Source organism: Manihot esculenta, chromosome 18 (genome assembly GCF_001659605.2).
Source record: "Manihot esculenta cultivar AM560-2 chromosome 18, M.esculenta_v8, whole genome shotgun sequence".
NCBI classification, from domain to species: domain Eukaryota; kingdom Viridiplantae; phylum Streptophyta; class Magnoliopsida; order Malpighiales; family Euphorbiaceae; genus Manihot; species Manihot esculenta.
The window spans coordinates 6,755,371-6,776,281 of record NC_035178.2 but is presented as its reverse complement, the minus strand read 5'-3'; the positions used below and the strand labels follow the sequence as shown (position 1 = coordinate 6,776,281).

At 35.5% G+C, this 20,911-nt stretch overlaps 4 protein-coding genes across 10 annotated transcripts; 2 read left to right on the top strand and 2 right to left on the bottom strand.

Moving 5' to 3' along the window:
* The first annotated feature begins 517 nt into the window (after positions 1 to 517).
* LOC110605964 (pentatricopeptide repeat-containing protein At4g08210) lies at positions 518 to 7,157 on the top strand. 4 transcript variants are annotated; one of them, XM_043952852.1, is made up of 4 exons: positions 518 to 3,229; positions 3,382 to 3,495; positions 4,182 to 4,371; positions 7,019 to 7,157. In XM_043952852.1, the coding sequence occupies exon 1, from the start codon at positions 941 to 943 to the stop codon at positions 3,014 to 3,016; it is 2,076 nt and encodes a 691-aa protein (XP_043808787.1). In that variant the 5' UTR covers positions 518 to 940; the 3' UTR covers positions 3,017 to 3,229; positions 3,382 to 3,495; positions 4,182 to 4,371; positions 7,019 to 7,157. The 4 variants fall into 4 exon arrangements, with proteins under 4 accessions (XP_043808787.1, XP_021600352.2, XP_043808786.1 ...); XM_021744660.2 differs by having other exon boundaries at positions 518 to 3,279; XM_043952851.1 differs by lacking the exons at positions 4,182 to 4,371; positions 7,019 to 7,157 and having other exon boundaries at positions 3,382 to 3,515.
* On the bottom strand, positions 6,034 to 7,567 carry LOC110606149. The gene is made up of 2 exons (XM_021744913.2): positions 6,988 to 7,567; positions 6,034 to 6,867 (listed from the first exon to the last, which is right to left on the bottom strand). The coding sequence occupies exons 1-2, from the start codon at positions 7,565 to 7,567 to the stop codon at positions 6,236 to 6,238; spliced, it is 1,212 nt and encodes a 403-aa protein (XP_021600605.2). The 3' UTR covers positions 6,034 to 6,235.
* A 2,029-nt stretch (positions 7,568 to 9,596) lies between these two features.
* On the top strand, positions 9,597 to 15,324 carry LOC110605963 (serine/threonine-protein kinase MPS1). Its single transcript, XM_021744658.2, has 6 exons — positions 9,597 to 10,012; positions 10,630 to 11,010; positions 11,265 to 12,232; positions 12,925 to 13,125; positions 13,708 to 13,869; positions 14,643 to 15,324. The coding sequence occupies exons 1-6, from the start codon at positions 9,835 to 9,837 to the stop codon at positions 15,222 to 15,224; spliced, it is 2,472 nt and encodes an 823-aa protein (XP_021600350.2). The 5' UTR covers positions 9,597 to 9,834; the 3' UTR covers positions 15,225 to 15,324.
* A 619-nt stretch (positions 15,325 to 15,943) lies between these two features.
* On the bottom strand, positions 15,944 to 20,887 carry LOC110606894 (histone-lysine N-methyltransferase ASHR1). 4 transcript variants are annotated; one of them, XR_006349359.1, is made up of 15 exons: positions 20,727 to 20,887; positions 20,490 to 20,635; positions 20,182 to 20,316; positions 19,965 to 20,019; positions 19,730 to 19,848; positions 19,163 to 19,251; positions 19,006 to 19,087; positions 18,553 to 18,657; positions 18,040 to 18,130; positions 17,839 to 17,958; positions 17,535 to 17,641; positions 17,337 to 17,406; positions 16,923 to 16,991; positions 16,076 to 16,525; positions 15,944 to 16,043 (listed from the first exon to the last, which is right to left on the bottom strand). XR_006349359.1 is itself a non-coding variant. In XM_043953051.1 (14 exons), the coding sequence occupies exons 1-14, from the start codon at positions 20,824 to 20,826 to the stop codon at positions 16,360 to 16,362; spliced, it is 1,449 nt and encodes a 482-aa protein (XP_043808986.1). In that variant the 5' UTR covers positions 20,827 to 20,887; the 3' UTR covers positions 16,000 to 16,359. The 4 variants fall into 4 exon arrangements, 1 of the variants encoding a protein (XP_043808986.1); XR_006349358.1 differs by having other exon boundaries at positions 16,928 to 16,991; XM_043953051.1 differs by having other exon boundaries at positions 16,000 to 16,525; positions 16,928 to 16,991.
* Between the last annotated feature and the right edge of the window lie 24 nt (positions 20,888 to 20,911).

The following is a 20,911-nucleotide window of genomic DNA, read 5'->3' as shown; positions in this document are numbered from 1 at the left end:
GTGAATTTTTTTGCATCTTGGTAAGATGATTTTTCCAGCTTAGGCCTCCATGAAACCTTTTTACTCGATGAGGAAAAAAAAATTACTGAAAAAAATTCAAATATTTGCATTTAATAACTTCAAATCTTAGATAATAAAAATCAAATAACTCGCAATTTTAGTGAAAAGCTTAAATTGAATTTAAAAAAGTTAATAATAATCATAATCCTAAACCTAAAGTTTTATATATTAATAAAATAATTTACTAATTTAAAATTTGTATATAAAAGAATATATCTTATCGTACTCTACTTATTATAATAAGTGTCCAACTTTTTTTTTCAGTTGTTCACTTTTTTTTTTATATTATAATAATATATAAATTAATTATTATAATTTTATTTTATTTCTAATGAATTTTTTAAAAAATTAATAAAAAAATATAAAAAAATAAAATGAATAAAAATTATGTAATCAAAGATTATTTATTTTAAAATATAAAATTTAAATTAAAAAATTATTTTTATTTACTAAAATTTATATTATAAGTGTTCAAGTCAGTTGCTTTGGTTCTGACTAGTTTAGTGGCAGGCAAAACCAGCAGTCTTCCTCTTTCTTCATTTCTCTGAGCTCTAGGGCTTTTGAGACGTTGACCCTTGGACCTCCTGTAGTGAGTTTTGTCGTGGGTTTCAGAAGCATTTTTATTTTAAGTTACCTCTATTGTGAAACTACATGTCGTTATTAACAAATGTCTCAAACGACATAGCCCATTGGAAATGCCCGCATTTCGAAATGGAAACTAATGTGGGCGCATCTGCGCATGAACATAAGCGTTCTTTTCACTAGAATGGTGCGAGCTGAGAAAGCATTTTGATTCAAAGTTGTATGTTCCAATACTTCTGAGGATGAGACTCCTCCTCAACAGACTAGTCGAGTGACAATCTATGAACGTCGTACCCATATGGACTTGAAGCATGTCGCGGCAGCTATACGCCATTGTGGGCGAGCTCAAATGCCGAAACATGGAAAATCATTTCACTCTCGTCTTATTAAAACTGCATACTCTCATAATGTATATATGGCCAGCAATTTGATATCGATGTATGTTGATTGCTACTTTCTGGAGGATGCGCATAAAGTGTTCGATGAAATACCCGATAAAAATATCATTAATTGGACCACAATGGTCTCTGCGTATACTAGCAGCGGAAAACCTCACGATGCCATTAAACTATACATCCAGATGTTAGATTCTAAAGCCGAGGTGCCCAATGGATTCATGTATTCTGTGGTTTTAAAAGCTTGTGGTCTTGTGGGCAATATTGAACTGGGTAAACTAATTCACAAGAGAATTTCTAGAGAAAATTTTGATAATGACATAGTTTTAATGAACACCCTTTTGGATATGTATGTTAAATGTGGCAGTTTGGATGAAGCAAGGAAAGTTTTTGATGGAATTTGTCTGGGTGCAAATTCGGTTACATGGAATACGATCATTTCAGGGTATTGTAAGGAAGGGCTAATGAAGGAGGCGTTGCATTTGTTTAATCAAATGCCAGAGCCAAATGCTGTTTCCTGGAATAGCATTCTTGCTGGATTTGCGGATAACAGGAGTTTTGGTGCGTTAGAGTTTGTCTGCAGGATGCACCACCAAGGGCTTAAGCTTGATGATTTCACGTTTCCCTGCGCTCTCAAGTCATGCAGTTATGATGGTTCCTTATCAATGGGGAGGCAGATTCATTGTTATGTCATAAAGTCAGGTTTTGCATCTAGCTGTTTCACCATGTCAGCACTGGTTGATATGTACTCACATTGCTATCAGTTAAATGAAGCAATAGAGCTATTTGATCAGTACTCAGGTGGCAACAGTTTAATTTCTGATAGCTTGGTGCTTTGGAATTCTATGATCTCTGGATGTGTTGTCAATGGACAAAACAAGACAGCTCTAAGTATGCTTTCAAAAATCTATCTTTCAGGTGCTTATTTTGATTCTTATACTCTCAGTAGTGCTTTGAAGGTCTGCATTAACTTGCTTAACTTAAGACTGGGGATTCAAGTGCACGGTTTGGTTGTTATCAGTGGGTATGAGTTTGATTATGTTGTTGGAAGTGTCCTTGTATATCTCTATGCAAAACTCGGAAATGTTAAGGATGCTTTTGGACTGTTTCACAGGCTTCCAAAGAAAGATATTGTGGCTTGGTCTGGTTTAATTATGGGGAGTGCCGAGATGGGATTAAACTCGTTGGGTTTTTCATTGTTCAGAGATATGGTTAATTTGGACCTTGAAGTTGATCAATATGTTATTTCCTGTGTTCTGAAAATTTGTTCAAGTTTAGCATCTCTTGGAAGTGGCAAACAGGTTCATGCTTTGTGTATTAAGAATGGATATGAAACCGAAGGGGTTACTGTTACAGCTCTAATTGATATGTACTCAAAATGTGGTGAAATTGAGGATGGCATAACTTTATTTGATTCTGTTCTTGATGGGGATGTTGTATGTTGGACAGGGATCGTTGTGGGGTGTGGGCAGAATGGAAGAGCTAAGGAAGCTGTTGAATTTTACAAAAAGATGGTACAAATAGGGTTAAAGCCAAATGAAGTGACCTTTCTCGGTGTCCTTACTGCCTGCAGGCATGCTGGTCTCGTTGAGGAGGCATGGAACATATTTAAGTCCATGAAGTTTAATTTTGGACTTGAGCCTCATATGGAACATTATTACTGCATGGTTGAACTTCTTGGCCAAGCTGGGTGGTTCAACGAGGCAGTGAAATTGATTGCTGAGATGCCATTTAGGCCTGATAAAACTATATGGAGCTCCTTGCTTGGGGCATGTGGAACTCATGGGAATACTGAATTGGTTAGTACCATTGAAGAAAACCTCCTTGCTACCTCCCCAGATGATCCTTCAGTGTATGTCACGCTTTCAAATACTTTTGCAACGTTGGGAATGTGGGATAATCTTAGCAAAGTGAGGGAAGCGGCTAAAAAATTGGGCATAAAGAAAGCTGGAAAGAGCTGGATTGAGATTTCCAGTTAGATATATGCTTTGTGTTTCCTGGTCCAAGCTAGTCGTGTCCAAAGTTCCTGTGATGTAAACTTGAGTAAATTACCTGGGTAAACAACTGAATCACGTTGCTTACACCCGGAGATCTGGATACATCACAACATGTCACGTATATGACAATCAGAATGTTTCCATAAGGAAACCCTTGATGGAAAAGCTTGGAACTATTATGAATTCAGGTTACAGGTGTGCTGAATTGCACATGTACTTTGATGCATGACACACCAACAACAGTTGTATGTTCTTAGTGTCTTTGACATTGGTTATGTAATAATCTCTCTCTCTCTAGTTTTCTATGTTTATTTGTTTTAACTTGTTTTACTAAACAAATGGTGCAGGTTGGCTGTTCCAGCATACTGATAAATTTCCTAAGACAAGGCGAGTTAGAGCACATGGAAAAAGGAAGAACAACAAGATATCTGAGGCGATTATGGCATGAAAGCTAGTTTAAGGTTTATGTGACGAAGAAGACCAAAAAAAAGGAAAAATAAATAATAATACTCTATCCATCTCATAAAGATATAACTCCTTGTTTTCACATGGATTAAAAAAATAAAATTAATTCAGTTAAAGCAATTATTAACTTTTTTAATATACCTCCACCCATTATTGCTCCATGATTCTTGAAACTAATAAATTTTACATTTTCAATGCGTGTTAAATAGTTGAACATTTAAAAATGAAAGTGACATGATTTGGGATGGATGGAAAAAGAAAGCTAGTATATCTTTCCGTGATAGAGGGAGCATCAAATTTTTCATTTTTATACAAGTATTTTTTGTAAGTGAGCTTTGGACAAAGCCATCATGTACCACCTCAAATAGAGGTATGCGGTTAGTCTTAAACAGAGGCTACTCCCTACCTATCTGAGTTGAATTTTTGCAATCAAAATCAACTCTTTTTTGCCTATCCAATGATTTCCCCCGGTCTCTCTGACTTCCTCTCTTGATTTTGGTACATTTTGGTCCTTCTTAAGAAAAAGAAAACTTACAGGGGATTTCATTTATGATTTGCATTCTTATAGGGTCTGAAAACCTAAATTTGCATTGGTAGATGGCATTTGTCTATTCATTCCTAGCATGACTCAGTATCACCTTGGTTAGGCAGTTATTAACACAATAATTTGCTTCTGATACAGACTTGCAAATGTTACCACAGGAGAAAGAATGGAATGGTCCTTGCTCCTTAGCTTGGTCCAGCCGTTTGACCCAGACCTGACATATACATGAGCAAGTACCTGATCATGGGTGGGTTCCAGCGGATTCAGACCAGAGAGCCCCACTTGACCACTTTGTCACAGTTGATGCAAAGCTTCGACCCCTTGTCCTGTAAGGCTTCACCTAGGCCTCGTTTGGTTAAAAAAGTCTATTTCCTGAGTAATTTATTTCCTGGAAAATATATTTACTAGGAAGTTATTTTCTGAGAAATATGTTTTAATTTGTTTGGTTAGTATTTTAAATTTCTAGGAATTAAAACTGTTTTAATGAATTTAATAATATTAATGACATAAATGCCCTTACTCTAATACCAACACTAATCATTAATTTAATATAACACATTTTACTTGGGTAAAAAAAAAAAAAAAAAGAATAAATTTGTGCTCAGAAACTTGCTTGGGGTGAGGTGGGTAATTTATTTACTGTATGGAGGAGTAAGTGAAGTTAATGACTTCCTAGGTATTTGGGAGATGTGGCCAACCAAACAAAAATTGTTTTTACACTTCTAGGGAAGGACTACTTCCTTAGCTAAATTCCCCTAAAACAAACAATGCCCTAATTTCAGCAGCAGTTGGCTGTCTTAAAACGCTCTTTTTCAGTTTTCTCATGCTAACGTTGCTTTCTTCAATCATTTCATCCTCTCTGACTTTGTCTAGCTTCGCCGCTTCTACATTAGTAATCGTGCCTGTGTTTCCTCTTTTAGGCTGTGGACTTATCTCCTTTCAATCACAAAAACAAAAGGCACTGCATGCAACAAAGCTAGCCAACTTGCATGGAAAGGGTCCTTTATGTCTCTTTGACCATCTGCTCTTTGGCGCCAGTAGCAATACTCTTGTTGAGTGAGGACAAGCTAACAAAAATATGAACAAATTTTTTTCTTTCTATTAAGTTTTATTTAGCTTAGAATTATTATTTATTATTATTACAATCAACATGGAAAGAATGAATCTTTATGAGCTACCCCTCGTTGCTACATTTCAAACACAAGAAAGGAAAAAAAGGTATAAGAGAAAACAAAACTAAATCACATCACACTAAATTGAAATTAAGTAAATGTTTGATTTTTTTTTTTTTTAAAAAAGAGCTGGTAGCCGGTACATAATTAAATATATACAATAAGTCGTTTGGTAATTTTATAAAAACTAAGCTGATAGATAAATTATCTATCATATACAATTTATATCAGTTGTTATTTTAAAATTATTTCTCATTTGTTAATAGCTTATTTGATTTCATTTTTCTTGTTAATTTAGACTATATACACTTAAAATTTATTAAATTTAATTACATAGCTTTTATGTCTTTAAATTAAATTTATATCAATAAATTATTTAAAAATATTCATTTCAAAAAAAAAATTATTTAAAAATATAATAAAATAATACAAACACATAAATGATAACTATAATGTTCATTTTTACGTACAATTAAATTGATAGTTATATATATTAAAAGTATAAGGTCTCGAGACAAAGTCCGAGCTGTGGTTTCGTTCTGATTCTCAATCTCCTTGAAATTTAAATTGCAGCCGCACCGCACGGGTGGCATATGGTGTAGTAGCCAAACACCGCACATGCTCCAAATGTACCATTAATGCCTTGTTTCTGACTGCTCCCTGCCAATGCATCGTTAATTGTTTTCTCACAATCCCCAACTATCTAAGTCTATCCTTGCAAAATTGCAGTATCCTTTTGCTGGTGGATCCTTGCTTGTAGCTTAATATCTGTATAAACAAAAGATCTGAGATTTTTTGGTACAAACCACAAAGCAATCAAACAAAATAGGTGGCTTAACATTACCCTTCCTCTTATAGTCACGAAGTACATTTATAGCCACGAAATACATTTAGACCTGTAAAAATTCTCTTCGTCACAAAGAAATAAAAGAAAAATTACCAACTAAATAAATATATTAAAACTTTAAATTTCCTAATTAAGTTAATTCCAACCAAACAAACCTTAATAAATAGGGCATACTAAAATCCTCCATAGATAACAACAAAACAAGGCAAAATTGCCCTCGCATTGAACACATACAACTCATTCAAATTGGAGTAGAACCCCACAGCTCCAGCTACAGAATCATATTCCTCCATGTTACTCTCCATATTCTTCTTAACTCTTCCTGCTACCACTCTGCAGACCAGCATTGCTCTCTTATCACTCTTGCCATTGCTCTCCTCTAATATTTTAGCTTTGTCATGCGCTTTACCACTTGTTGCTGTAGTCAGAATCCCATTTCCTTTGCCTCCCGCAGCAGTGGATTCTTTAAACCCGTTCTTGATGATGCTGCATACATTACAGTGTGGAATTGAATTGCAGAGATTGGATGAACCATTTAGGCCTAGTGAACAGGCAAAGCTGGTGCAGTAAAACCTGAGAAGCTCATTTCCATCTGCTATGCAACGTGGGTGTTTCTTTGGGAGCTTGGTGGCTTTGGCTTTGATGGAGTCTCTGTATTCTTCAAATCTGGAGATGGTTCTTTGAGTGTTGTGGACTTTGAGGATCCTGTCTATTTGGCAAATGGGGGATTCCTTCTTCAGCCAGCTTGACTGGAATATGATTTCCACTATGTTTTTGCTTGTGTCTTCTGGACCCAATTCTGATACTGTCAAGTGATTCCAAATTCAAGTTAAAGAGTTTGATCAATAATAGAATTAACCATAAAGGAAAAAAAAGGATCGTTAATTAAAAGATGGAGAGAAGAATAAATTTGAGGGAAATTTACCTGCATGTCTAACAGCCTGATGATGCTCCAGATTTTCAGGTTTCACGAAGATCTCTCCACATTCAGGGCAAGAACAAATGCTACTTCTCAAAGAGGGGTCTCTGGTGAATCCAATAACAGGATCCACCACCATTCTACACTCATAGCAGCCAGATAATCTCCTGAATGGCATTCCTTTAAAGGACCCAGATGCACCGTTAATGGAGGAATTAGAAGATACAGACAATGAAGAAGTAGTAGAGGAAGGAACCCCATTAATTTCATTTAAAGGAGCCTTCATGGATCTGCATGAGGTGTTATTGTTGCTAGTTAATCTCACTGCAGCCCTTTTTCTTTGGACTTCAGGGGAGGCTGTTTCAGGCCTATGCATGACCTTAGTGTTGCTGCATAGAGAGCCTGAACACTTCATTTTCTTGCATTTTTTGCTGGTTTCCTCCAAAGCTTGCTCCTGTTGCTGCTGTTTTTGCAGGTCCTTGCAGGTGAGAAGACCTCTAACAGCTAGCCATGAAGGTGATGGTTCTGATTTTTGAGGATGTTGGTTTTGGTTCTGGTTCTGGTGGATTTCCTTGATGGGTTTCATTGAGAAGCTTTGGTTTGCTGCAGTTTTTCTCTGGATGAAAGAGTTGCAGTGATCTACTGATATGAAAATTTTGATTTTATAGCAGAGTAATTGCCATGTATATCACATTGTTCATGATGAGAATCTGACCGTTCAATTAGAAGAGAGATACTTAGATCAGTTGCAGAAGAAACTAATATGGGTCCTGGTATTAAAATTACCACATGGACTGTCTCTGTCTGCTTTGAATAGTTTATATGTTGCTCTATTTAGAACATCAAGGAGGACTCTGCTGGAGTGTCAGCAAAGTTAAAAAAGCCATCTGGCTAAGTGATTTTTAATGATTTTGTTAGAGTTTCCATTGTGATGAATAATGATGATAAATTAATTTTCCTAGAAGAAGTCGAAGGTAGGGACAGTTCCTCGGGTATCATCCTTAATAGGCCCGCCCCGAGGTTTTATCATAGTTTTAGTTTTCATTTCCATTTATTTTTTATTTATTTAATTTTATTCAGCTTAGACAATATTTATTTCCATCTCTCATCCATTATGAATTAAGACATTTTCAAAATATAAATAAATAAATTTTTCTATAAAAAAATAAATAAAATCTATTCATTTATAGCTCAAATGTGCAGACAAATTTTTCTTACCCTCCCACCAAGGATGACAACGCAAATATTTATATGTTACAATTAATTCCGGTTGGAGATTTAACTTAAGCTTTCATAATCTTCAAAATAATTTCATAATTTTTAAGCTAAAATTCATTGATAAGAATTTAAATTGTCAAATTATATTTGTATGTATACATACTTTCTCCATAATTGTCATTTTATTTAGAATTTAGTTTTCCTGAATTAGTTTACTGCCAGAGCAAGAAGTAAAGAGAGGAAAGGCAGCAGAAATGGGAATGGGGTTGAAAATCCATTGATGAAGAAGTAGAGATGGAGGCTTGAAAGCTTGACATCCCAAGGTGAATTTTTTGGCCAAAGAGCCAAGTCCAACACTAATTACTTCATGATGCTGCTTCTCTAGGTGAAAAGCTCTGTTTGATTCCCTTTGCCTCAAAATCATAAGACGACTCCTCCTACTTCTATGCTCTAGAATAAAGCTTTCTACTTTAATGCTAGCTAATACAATTACCAAAAATTAATTAAATTAATGCACTTTCTTGCTTTTTAACCTTTACCCTTTAATCTAAGCATTATTCCTAATTCATTGGACTGTTAAAAAAACATATTTGCCGTTGTTGGTACATCTTATGAAGATAAAAATGTAGAGCCCCTATTTGAATTTTGAATGATCATAGTCATGCCTTTGCTGGAGAAGATGGGATTGGAGCAGGGGATCCACTTGTCGGTGGATGCGGCGACTGCCAGGCTTTTTTCTTAAGGAGAGTACCCAAATCAGAAATGCAATGCTATTGAGTGAGTTGATTGTATTTTGAAAACCGATTATTTAAATACAAAAACTATAAATTTCAATATAAATATCTTATAATTGAAAATTCATATTCATCTTATTGGACTCGGATGTACTGGAAAAGTTCTGACCTTTGTGTCCATATGCCCCACAGGCCACAAGCGATTACTTTCTACATTTGGTGTATGCATTTAATTTGTAAAATACTTTCATTTCACATGATTTTAAGTTCCATAAAAAAAAATTTTTTCTATACCAAAAATGATATTCTTAAATTTATATCCGTTTATTAAATATAATGAAAAAATATAACTCATTATTTAAATTAATATTTTAATACAATTTTAAAAAATAATTATAAAAATAATCTCGAAACTATATTGAAATCTTACCAAACTCATTCTGGAACCGAATATTTATTTGTTTATTCACAATCCAAATATTTGAATTATGATTCCTCACTCATTTTCCCGCCTCTTTCTCGAGTGTATATATATATATATGATTCCAAAGGAAATGAATTTGGTGGGCCTTCCAATTGTCCATAATGTCTGCCCATTTCTCGATTAGGCCCAATTCTGAAATCTGAGCCCAATTTAAGGCTCACTAAATTTCGAGTGTGCCATTAAGCCAATTTCAAATTACTGATATGGTGCCTCTTCTCCTTCCCAGTAACCAATGACCAGGGACTGGGAGTGCCGTTTTGCTCCTTCACTGTTCACTATCCGTCTAATATCGCTTCTCCACCGCGGACACGGCCTAAACCCTAATTTCACCAATTGAATTTGTTTTGTTATTTTATTTTCTTCTTTATAATTCAAAATTGCGACTTCTTCACACGGAAATGCAGTTGAGATCCAGCCATGGACAGGGAGGCTAACCTTCCGGTCTCGGCTGCTCCTCCACTCGGGAATCTCGTCCGTCATACCATAAACTCCGACACGACGTCGTCCTCGTCCTCGTCCTCGTCTTTCTCCTCCTCTTCCCCTCCGGACTTTCTCAAGCATGTTCAAGCTGCCTTCAAGCGCCACCGTCCCATCTGTACCTTATTCTCTCTTTCTTTCTCTAAATGTATACATGTATGAATATGTATAACTGTGTATGAAATGGTTTTTTGGTTTCGTTTTTCATTCCATAAGCTTGTCGTTCCTTCGATTTTGAAATATTATGGTTTTGTTTTCTGTAAGTCGGGCATGCATCCATTGTCAATTGATAAAATGGAAACTGAATGTTCTTGTTGGCATTTACAGTGATAAAAATAGGCTAGTTAGAGCATTTATAGGGGACATCTGTAGAATTGTCAACTCAGATTGTGGGCTGCTTCAAAATTTTCTTTGTTTCACAAAAATGATATGGGGCACCTTCAATTAATCAGAATAAACTTAATCAGCTAATTATGAGCCGCATAAAACTTATATGTGTTTGATTTAATTGTTGTTTTCCATTTTGGAAAGTGGATGCGTATATGTATTAGTGATTCTGTGAAAAAAAAAGGAAAATATATATAATTGCTTTCTGTGTAAAGGTGAATTGGGAGAATTTCATTGTTTGAGGAAGTTTCTTCATCTAACAAAGAGAACGCTTCATATCACTTTTGACCATGCCCATTCAACTACAAAGTTTGTCAACTCCCTGAATGCTTGGTATGTTTATTTTAGGTACCATGCCGACCTATAGTATAAAGCCTAGGCGTATATTGGTTCCAGAATGTGAAATATCTAAAGCTGCAGTTTCCGATATAGACCCTAAGGCAGGCATGAAGAAATCTGAACGTGTGATTCCATTCGATCTAAAAGATTCAACTATGCAATGTAAAAATCCAGCTGCTGTTATGGAAACTCAAGAAGAGTCAATTACTCCTCCTTCCATTTCAGGCACCATCACAAAGACTCTTGATGAGAATTTCAACCCACCTGATGTGCAGAAAAGTCAATCCCCATCAATTGTTGATTGTAAAGCAAATAATCCAATGTCCTTGTTACATGTTGATGGCAAGAGAAGGGTCCAGTTTTCAGTCGTAAAAATTGCTAATTCCCAAGGTAATATATCTCTTGCTATTATTTTGAGTTTCTTGTTTCAAAGTCAGCTGTGCTGGAGTTCTTCTCTCACCCATTCTTGAAGTTGTGCAATAGAAGTTTTTGAATTCTTGCTGGTAGGGAATCATTCTTGAATGTGTCAGTATGTTCTGGATACATTTTTTTTCCCCTTCTCTTCCAACTTGCAGGGGCTGATGATCAAATGGCCATTGGATCGTAAAACTTATCTTCTCATTCGGGTTCACTTGCATTGACAGAAATGGAGTGGGATGCAAGCAATCAAAGAGATGCATCAAATGTTATCAATGATGAATCAAAGCATCAGAATTTTCAGAGCATGGAATCTGATATCAGTTTGAGGACTGATGGCGCAGCATCTTTGTTAGCAAAAAGAACAATACTTGCCCAGGACCAATTGCATCAACTTGGAAACTTTTTAGGCCAACCTGCAATTCAATCTTCAGTTGTTGGCTCATCTTGTGCCACCACAACATCTGTCCATTCTACTTCAGCTCCTATGCGTAACTCAACATGTTATTACTCTCGTTCACATGCAGAGAGTGGCACTTCTGTGAGAGTTGAACCATTGGGAGATGTTAATGTGAATTCTCTGCATATAATTCAAAGAAATATGGAACACCTGTCCTATACTTCTTTAAAGGACACAAATGGCATGCTAATTGACCAAAAAGCCATCGCAGCCCAAGCTTCTACATCTGCTATTGATGCCCAAATGAATGAGCACCATCTGCCCAGGGAGAAACAGGGCTATCTGGCCAAGGAGACTAACATTTCAGGCAATCCTTCTTATGTTGATGATAGCACAACTAAAGAGAGAGGATCAGTAGACAATGTCCATGATATACAAGCTCAGAATCCATTGTCAAAAAATCCATCCTCAGATGTGAAGTTGGAGCCTTTCAAACCAGAAAAGCAAGAAAACGTCACAAGTGGTAACACTGTTCCAGTGCCTCGTAAAAAGAATTATGACCCTGACTTGTTTTTTAAAGTTAATGGGAAGCTCTATCAAAGGCTTGGTAAGATAGGGAGTGGAGGGAGTAGTGAGGTGCACAAAGTTATCTCTTCAGATTGTACAATCTATGCACTGAAGAAAATCAAACTCAAGGGCCGTGATTATGCAACTGCTTATGGTTTTTGTCAGGAAATTGAGTATCTAAACAAATTGAATAGGAAGAACAATATTATACAGTTAATAGACTATGAGGTACTCTCTTGCTACTTAAAAGTTTCTAAATTAATTAGTATACATGTTTGTTCCAATCATGATTGCACATTGAATATTCTCTTATCTCCTATTATGCCTTGATCAGAAACTTTGGTGGGCTTTGGGAAGAACATGCCTTAAATTTAATTTAGTGCTAAGCAGGATACAATATTTTGCTTATGATATAACATATGATTCTTTGGAGTGATTTAAAACTTCCTTGCATATGCTATATTGCTATTTCAATTTGTATTTCTAAATTTAGAAGTATTATGCATTTATATGGCATATTTATCGGTATATCACACAGGTGAGTATGTATGTGTCCATCTCTTGTTTAATGCAAACGTCATTGAATGTGGTAACCACTGCAAAATAAGCCATTTGTGCTATCTATTAGAGAAGTATGGCTTAAGATTGTATTAATAATTAAATATGTGGTACCGTGAAGGGGACTGCTAATGCATTTATCTATAACCAAGATATTATTATGGATGAATCATATAAATCTCCTGGTCTATTTCTTTATGCATATACTGTAGTAGAAGTTGCAGCACTAGTGCTTCAAGATATTTTTAAACATGTGAAGTACCTCATGCATTAGGGACTTAATTCCCTTCTTAGTTTTATGGAAAGGTGTTATTCTAGATTTTAGCATCAGTTGTATCTCTAATACTTTCTTTTGGTATTAGGTGACAGATAAAAATTGGCTATGTGAAGTCATGAATGGATCTGCAAGTAATAAAGATGGCAGAGTTAAGGATGATGGATATATATACATGATCCTTGAATATGGGGAAATTGATTTGGCTCACATGCTTTCACAGAAATGGAAGGAACTTGATAGCACCAATCAGTCCATAGATGAGAATTGGCTGAGATTTTACTGGCAGGTCCTTGACTGCAGTTTACGCTGTCATAGTTGCTAAATAACGTTACTGGAATGCTTTACAGGTGTTTTTGGGGGAGATAGTTTACTGGTTTATTCAGGTTAAAGTCGTACATTTATTCCGCGATTGTAGTTATTAATTATTAAACAACTTTGTTGGTCTTACCACTTTAATGAAGTCATTTTGAAAGTGAACGAAGGTCACCCTGTTGTGTTCTTTAGCAAAACTAGTGAACTCTCTCATTTTAAATATTTGGTCATAGAAGAATAAAATGACAAGAGAAACAGGAGAATTGGATTTCATATCAAGATGTAGCAAAAATGACTAACCTTTCTCTGCATATGTCTGAAGCAACCAGAGTCAATAAATATACAAAAAAAAGAAAAAAGAGTGAAGGGATCGGTAATTTAAAATAAAGGTTAAGGGCTTAATATGTTCTTGAGAGTTCAAGCGCTCTTATCTATGTTAAAGTAGCTGATCATGAGGTTGTCTTGGTTTTATAGCACGAAATAGCCTTAGGCATACTGATCAATCTCAGCGTATGAAATTTAAAGACTGACTTTATTTTGTTAAAACATTTTGTAGCAAATACTTCAAGCTGTAAACACCATACATGAGGAACGGATATTGCATTCTGACTTGAAGCCAGCTAATTTTCTTCTTGTCAAAGGGGCTCTAAAGTTGATTGATTTTGGCATTGCCAAAGCCATAATGAGCGATACGACTAACATCCAAAGGGATTCACAGGTAATCTTCACCCATGCGATGCTTGTCTTCTCAAATTATTGTTACAATATAAGTAGATTGCTTCCACTTTATGGATCCTGTGGTGACTTGACTTGCTATTAGGAATACTGTGTCTACTATTATTGATACAAAAGGCAGACACTTTGATGACTAAGAGTATTTGTAACTCATAATCTCCTTGATATTTTATGCTGTTTTCTGTTTACCAATGTGCAATATCAGATTAGAGAAGCTCATTGCTAATGCTGTCTGCCTGCCAAAATTAATGCATTCGATATGTGTGTGTACTTGCTTTCTGGTTTTACATTTTTATCCAGTTCTGTAAGGTAATAAAATGCTACTACTCTGAAGGGTTGTTTGAATTTTGCTCCATCATCTTGGATTATGATTTCATTGGGAATCTGGATCCATTTAATGGTAGACATGATGTTAGTACCCATATACAGTTATTTCTGTTAATTGTTGTTGTTGGATATTGAATATTGGTAAAGTGATTTTGCTGATAAACATGTGAAGGTTTTATGATTTTTTTGGGTTATTGAATAGCTAAATCTGGGTTTTACGATTATGAAATAATTAACTTGATTTTTTACTTCTTATTTGTCAAAGAAACAATTGGAATTTCTGATTTAGGTTGGTCAATAGATCTGGAATCTGGGAATTCATACAAGCTACTCATTGTACGTGCTAATACACTGATGTGTTTGGGTAGTATCATCACCTGAGGTTTTCTGTCGTGTTGGTTGCTTAAAGTTCATGTTCAACTACTGCAGGTGGGTACTCTAAGCTACATGTCTCCTGAGTCTTTCATGTGCAATGAGAGTGATGCGAATGGAAACGCAATAAAGTGTGGTCGGCCATCAGATATTTGGTCGCTTGGCTGCATACTATACCAAATGGTATATGGGAGAACCCCCTTTGCAGAGTACAAGACTTTCTGGGCTAAGTTCAAAGTAATAACAGACCCAAATCATGAAATAAGTTATGTTCCAGTTTCCAATCCCTGGCTTCTTGATCTTATGAAAAAATGTCTTGCCTGGGATCGGAATGAAAGATGGAGAATTCCTCAACTACTTCAACATCCTTTTCTCGTTCCCCCGGTCCCTCGGCAACGATCCTTATCCAATGAGCAAGGTTCTGTGCTGCTTCAACTTGTTGCTGAAGCTTGTGCTAGTAATCAGGAAGCCTCCAAGCTCTGTCGTGACCTCCAACAAATGCTTACTGACCCAGTTGCTCTCCTAATACATCAGTCGTTAACATCAAGAGACCAACAGTGTAAGTTGCTTGCAAAAATGTCTATGCTTAGCTTTCAACTGAGAGAATGTCTGTCAAAGTTGGAAAGGGACTCGAAATAGATTCAGGTACACAAGTAAGTGTTAAAGTGTGTAAATTTAAGGAGCCTTTCGGCTGAAAAATCATGTTCAATCTATTAATTCGATTGTAATACTTGTTCCAGTGTTATTGGGTTCGGGAAGGAGTGGAGTTATCCTCTGCTCCAAATATACGCATATCCTTTTTGGAGAAAGCATTTTGACCTATCACTGCACTTAGAAACGCATTCAAGTAATCATTCCCGTCCATGTAACAAAATTGACTTAACCGCACATGTTCCATTCATGCGCAATAGGAAATATCCAGGTTTGCATGATAAAGTATGTGGCGTGTATACTGCATATTGGCGCCATTTCACAGGGGAATGCTTTTTATTTTTCATGCTTTTTTTCTAAAAAAATTTCAATTTTCATTTTTTTAATAAAAAATACTAAAAGTATAAAAAACATATATTAAAAAAATATCACTTTCAAATTATTAAATGCATTTAAAAAGGTACTTTACTTTTTAATGTGCCACTTATTTTATAATAATGTTACATTTTATTTATGATTATAAATAGCAATTTTTTAAATAATTTATTATGGAGAAAATATAATATATTTAATTTCAAAATTTTTATTTTTCATTTAAAAAAATAAAAATAACAAAAAACTCATGGTGGATTCTTTAAATCTTGATAAAATTGTAAAAGATTAGAAAAATTAAACCCCCAACCCCCACATACAAACATAAAACTCTAAAAAAGAAGGGAAATTCTTAAAGCTGAAATTCTCCGACATCCATGAATCGCCAATATACAACAAAATCCCGATAGATAAATTAACATAAATAATCACCACCTTTTCACATCAGTAACATAAATAATCACCACCTTTTCACATCAGAGAAAACAAAAAACAAAAAATAAAAAGTCACCGGAACAAATCTGGATGGGTTGCCAAGTCAGAGGCCGAAACAGCCTTCAATGTAGCTATAAATAAAGCTTGACGTCTGACATCTAGGCCACATATCAAATCCAAGAATGGTCTCAAGGATGACCGAAGAGAGACCCAAAAAATGACGATCTTTTAAAACTTCATGTCCTTTCTTTAGAGGAATAGCCCTGCAGTGATAATACTGATGTTAGCACCAACTCCACCAAATACGATGGATTCACTACTGATCATCTTTAGATGAAAGTTTGTAAGAAGCTTCAGCACGTGCTTCCTCCAACTTCATCATCAGCTCCTTTACAAAGGGTGTATTTGTTCCATGAGTTATTCTAAGTATGTCCGCCGCTTTGCTCAGTGATTTGATAGCATCCTCCGTGTTCCCAAGCAACCTGAACATCAACAATCCACAGCTAGTTTATTTTAAGTACAAAATTGTGACCATCATGATGTTCTCATTAAAATGGTTAGTGTATTGTAAGCATACAGTCCAGGTTTACAAATTAAGACATCATCATCATAGCTAAAATATAACATTTGAAGATTTGATCTCAGTTTTTCATGTGTTGTATCAAAGCAAGCCGAGAGATTTCATAGATCGTTGTACTTGTGTAATAACTCAGATGGCAATAAGACTACAAAATGAAAACAATAGGTAGAGGCCTGAAACAAATTGGTTCAGAAGAAGGGATTGCCTCTATCCATCCTCAAAAGTAGCAACTAAGGGAACAAAATGAAAAACTCTGAGAGTTCAGGTAACACAACTAAATTTATAATGGAAGAAAAGACCTAACCACTCGAGTTTTCCACTAGTATAATATTGCAATCCAAGCAAAGGATGAAATTCTTGATATACTCCTGCAACAGAATATAGAGGTGATTAGAAATGTCAATTTCAACTTTGCAACGCATTAAGTTGTTCAAATAAATGCAAAGTGGTAGATATAAATTTGATGAACCCCATTTCCTGAGAGCTTTTGCAACCTTTTAGAGTGATTTGAAGAACTGTTCAATGTGTGTATGTATCTATGAACTGAGTATGCTGACTTAATTCAAGAATGAAATAGATATTTTTCGCTCTTAAGGATTGATCCTTGAAGGACTCTGACTATTTATCCATAAACTAATGTTATGGAGATTCAGAATAATGAAAGCAGGGTTCATGTAAGTCCTGTTCAAAATTAAACTTGAAGTATGGCATACTTTGATACACAGGAATGGTCAATTTGCAATATGACAGAGCGGCTCTCCAGTCGTTTAGCTCCATCAACATCTGAATAAGCAAATTAGTTATGTTATTACATGTATATTAATATTGCTATGAACATGGAGTTCTATATTTCTAAAATTTAACCAAAGTAGAGGACAATTACTAAAGAAAAAGGCACTCAAGTTGCTAACCTTTAGCAGCTTTTCTCGAGTTTGCATCAAGCTAATTGAAAAGGGATGGAATAATTTCTGTTGAAGTTTCTCAATCATCTTATGCATAGAGATGCATTCCTTTAGATCTAAGCTAAGTTAAGCAACATACTTTTTGTTAACTTCTTATAAATGTAGCCAGCTGTTGTTACTAGATGATTCCGGTTTATAATGATTCCAGTTTATAAGAACATTATTAAGGGGCAAAAAAGAAAGAAATAAACTTGTGTGATCAAACGTCCGAAGAGATTAATTTTTCTCAAACAAAAGCAACAGCACAGGATACTGCCAGAGGACAGAGACTTGGAAGCCTTGTCTGAAGTTTCTCGTATTTCAGCTGCTATCTTTTTCACCTCTTCCTTGCTCCTAATGAGGCCACACTCTTGGCACACAAAACCTTTGTCATCTGCAATTTCAAAGCTGAAATTGAGAAGGAAGGAGAGCATAATTGCTTACCTGACAAAAAATCCACAACCAAATTACATACTAGAATCACGAAGCAAGAAACCATTGCATATATTGTCTTTGCATCTGTAACCTTCCAGAATTGCACTTTCTCGGATATCATCTTGCTGACCCTTCAATAGAAAAAAAACATTATTAATTGAAACATAATTTGCAGGTAGCTACATATCTAGGGATCCTTATTATTGGCTCATTTTCACACTCAATGTATATAAATGGATTTTCTTTAAGAAATTATGTAGACTTACTATAAAACATGTAAAAATCAAGTTAGTTCAGTAAGCTTAGGTCACAATATTTATCTTTTCGCTCTGCAGAACACAAATAAACAATATTATTTTTTTGCTTAAATCTGTATTATTATTAACTTTTAGCAGTAAGAACAACAGCAAGAAAAGGAGTCGTCTGTTGAGATGGCACAAGATGGTCGAATGAAAATGGCTTAACCCCTAACTACAAGAGCTATAATCTATTTAGACAAGCATGCTAAAAAATAACAAAAGGAAGCTTCTCACCAAGTTAAACTACAAATTACCATTTTAATGCAGCGGGGGCATGCGCAGGTAAAAAAATACTGTTGCCTGAGAGATTTTTGACGTGTCATGGTACTTCCAGCAGTCTCTATGTAACTAATCAACACCTAAAACATAACCAAAAACTCATTCCAAAATTGACATGAAACAGAATATTGAAGTGGCATTGAACACTCTAAAGTAATTTTAGAATACAGAAGCATTATAAACAACATCATATTTTCAAATAGACTGAGAATGAAGTTGGTTGAATCTTGGAAAGAACTCAAAAAAAAAAGAGAGAGAGCATAATAAGATAAAAAATTGTATATCAAATAACTTAAAGTGACCACCAACCAAATCTCACAAAATCTTCAGGATGATCAAGTATTTTTCATGGTTGTCAAATGAACAGCAACCTCTGCACTTCTACAGTTAATTTGCAAAGAATAATGGCCAAGAAAGGTATGCTTTACCTCAGCACCTTTTGGCATATGTTGTAAAGCACGCACCACAGCCAGCCTTCCCTCAAATACCAAAACAGCATTGGGCAAGCAGCTGCAGTACCAGAAGCATTGAGTGACCAGCAATATGAGGAAACAATGAAATACAAGATTCCACTATGGAAGATACCTGTGGTTAATAATGGAAACAACAGGATACAGTCCTGTGCCTAGGGGTCTCAGTTCACTATCACAAATGGTATGGGCATTGCAAGCGAGCTGCATTTGTTTATTGAGGATCAAATGTCACAATCATTTAGTAGAAAAAGTCTTAATAATTGAGACTTGCCTAAACCACAGAGAATCACTTTCATTGAACTGAAAATTAATTGATAATGGCTATCAGCTATCCAACAGTAAAAATTCTGTGCGACTTCTAATGCACCCCCTGCCCAAATACATAAAATTGTATAAAGTGCCCAACTAGTTCAAAGCATAATCTAGACATCACTTATGTTCTAAATAAATGCTTTAAGTACTAATAAAGATTCCAAGATAAAAATGACACTCGCCCTCTTTTTTTTCATAGGAGTGAAAGAGAGGTAGCTTCATGTAAGAAAATTTAGCCCACGATAAGCATCTTATATCTACCAAAAACGCAAAATGGATTATTTGAGCAACAATATTGAAGATTCTCTAGGAGATGGGGATTAACTGCAACAACCAGTTAAGATATAAACTAGAATAAGTTGTGGACCTTGGAAAAATTTTCTGCAATCTCTTTTATGTTGATATCAGGCCACTGAAGAATCAAGCTCACAAGGTTGGCCATCTGTGCATATAATACCAGTTGCTTCTCATCAATGTCTTTCATGTCTTCAAAAAATAGGACGTTAAACAAAACAAATCAATTTGTGGCCTTGCACTACTACTGAACAGAAATACATCAAACAGATCAACCCAAACATGCAAATTAGCCAGGAATAGGATACGAGACACCAACTCCTCCACTAAATTATAATTGTCTGTAGCAGTGGCGGAGATAGTCTGCATTCAATTGAATCAAGAGTATTAAGAATTAATTTGAACACTAAAAATTGCATCAAATACTTGCGAGTAAAAAATATTATTATATGCAGAAAATTACAAATAAATGACAAAAAGGAAAATATAGGGCAATTGATAGCTCAAGGAATAATAAACTAATACCTTCTCACTTTGTAATTTTCTTCGCAGGTAGAGTTTCACCATCAAACGTATAGAAGGTGTAACAGACTTTTGCCTGTCCTTGTCAAGCTTAGAAAGAGCATCACACTCCAGACGATGCAACTTCCACTCAGACTTCTGAAAAATTATGCACAATCTCATTATTTCTTCTTAACATTCCCCTCTAGGAATGAAAAGATGCAATCATTAATCCATGCATCATCGAAAAACAACAACCATCTAGGATTGAAAAGCCTAAACTTCGAGAGAAACATGAATGGAAGGCAATAAGTTAGCACACACACACACACCTGGCATGTGCTCCCACAGTACCACACAACTTGACAAGCTGAGCACTTCTTGAGGTTTCCTGAAGCGAAACATCCATCACACCGCGACTCAGTTGCTGAGTTGTTTGGTACACAGACGTAGGGTTCTTGGCTTATAATGACTTCTCCTGCAAAGTAACAAAAAGAAAATGAACACGCCCAACCGGAGTAATTTCACTTCAAAAGCAGCTACTTGAATCATAAATTAGCATGAATCACCTGGGTAGAAATCATTGGTGGTGACGAGACACCGTCCTTTCTCTGGAACATATGAAACAGCTAAACCCCGATCTCGAAGAGCGCTCTGCAATTCCTCCATGGACACGCACGCACGCGGCACGTTCTCTGCTTCTGCCTCCAGAACGTTCAACTTCAAAATTTTACCTTTTATAAAGGATCAAAAA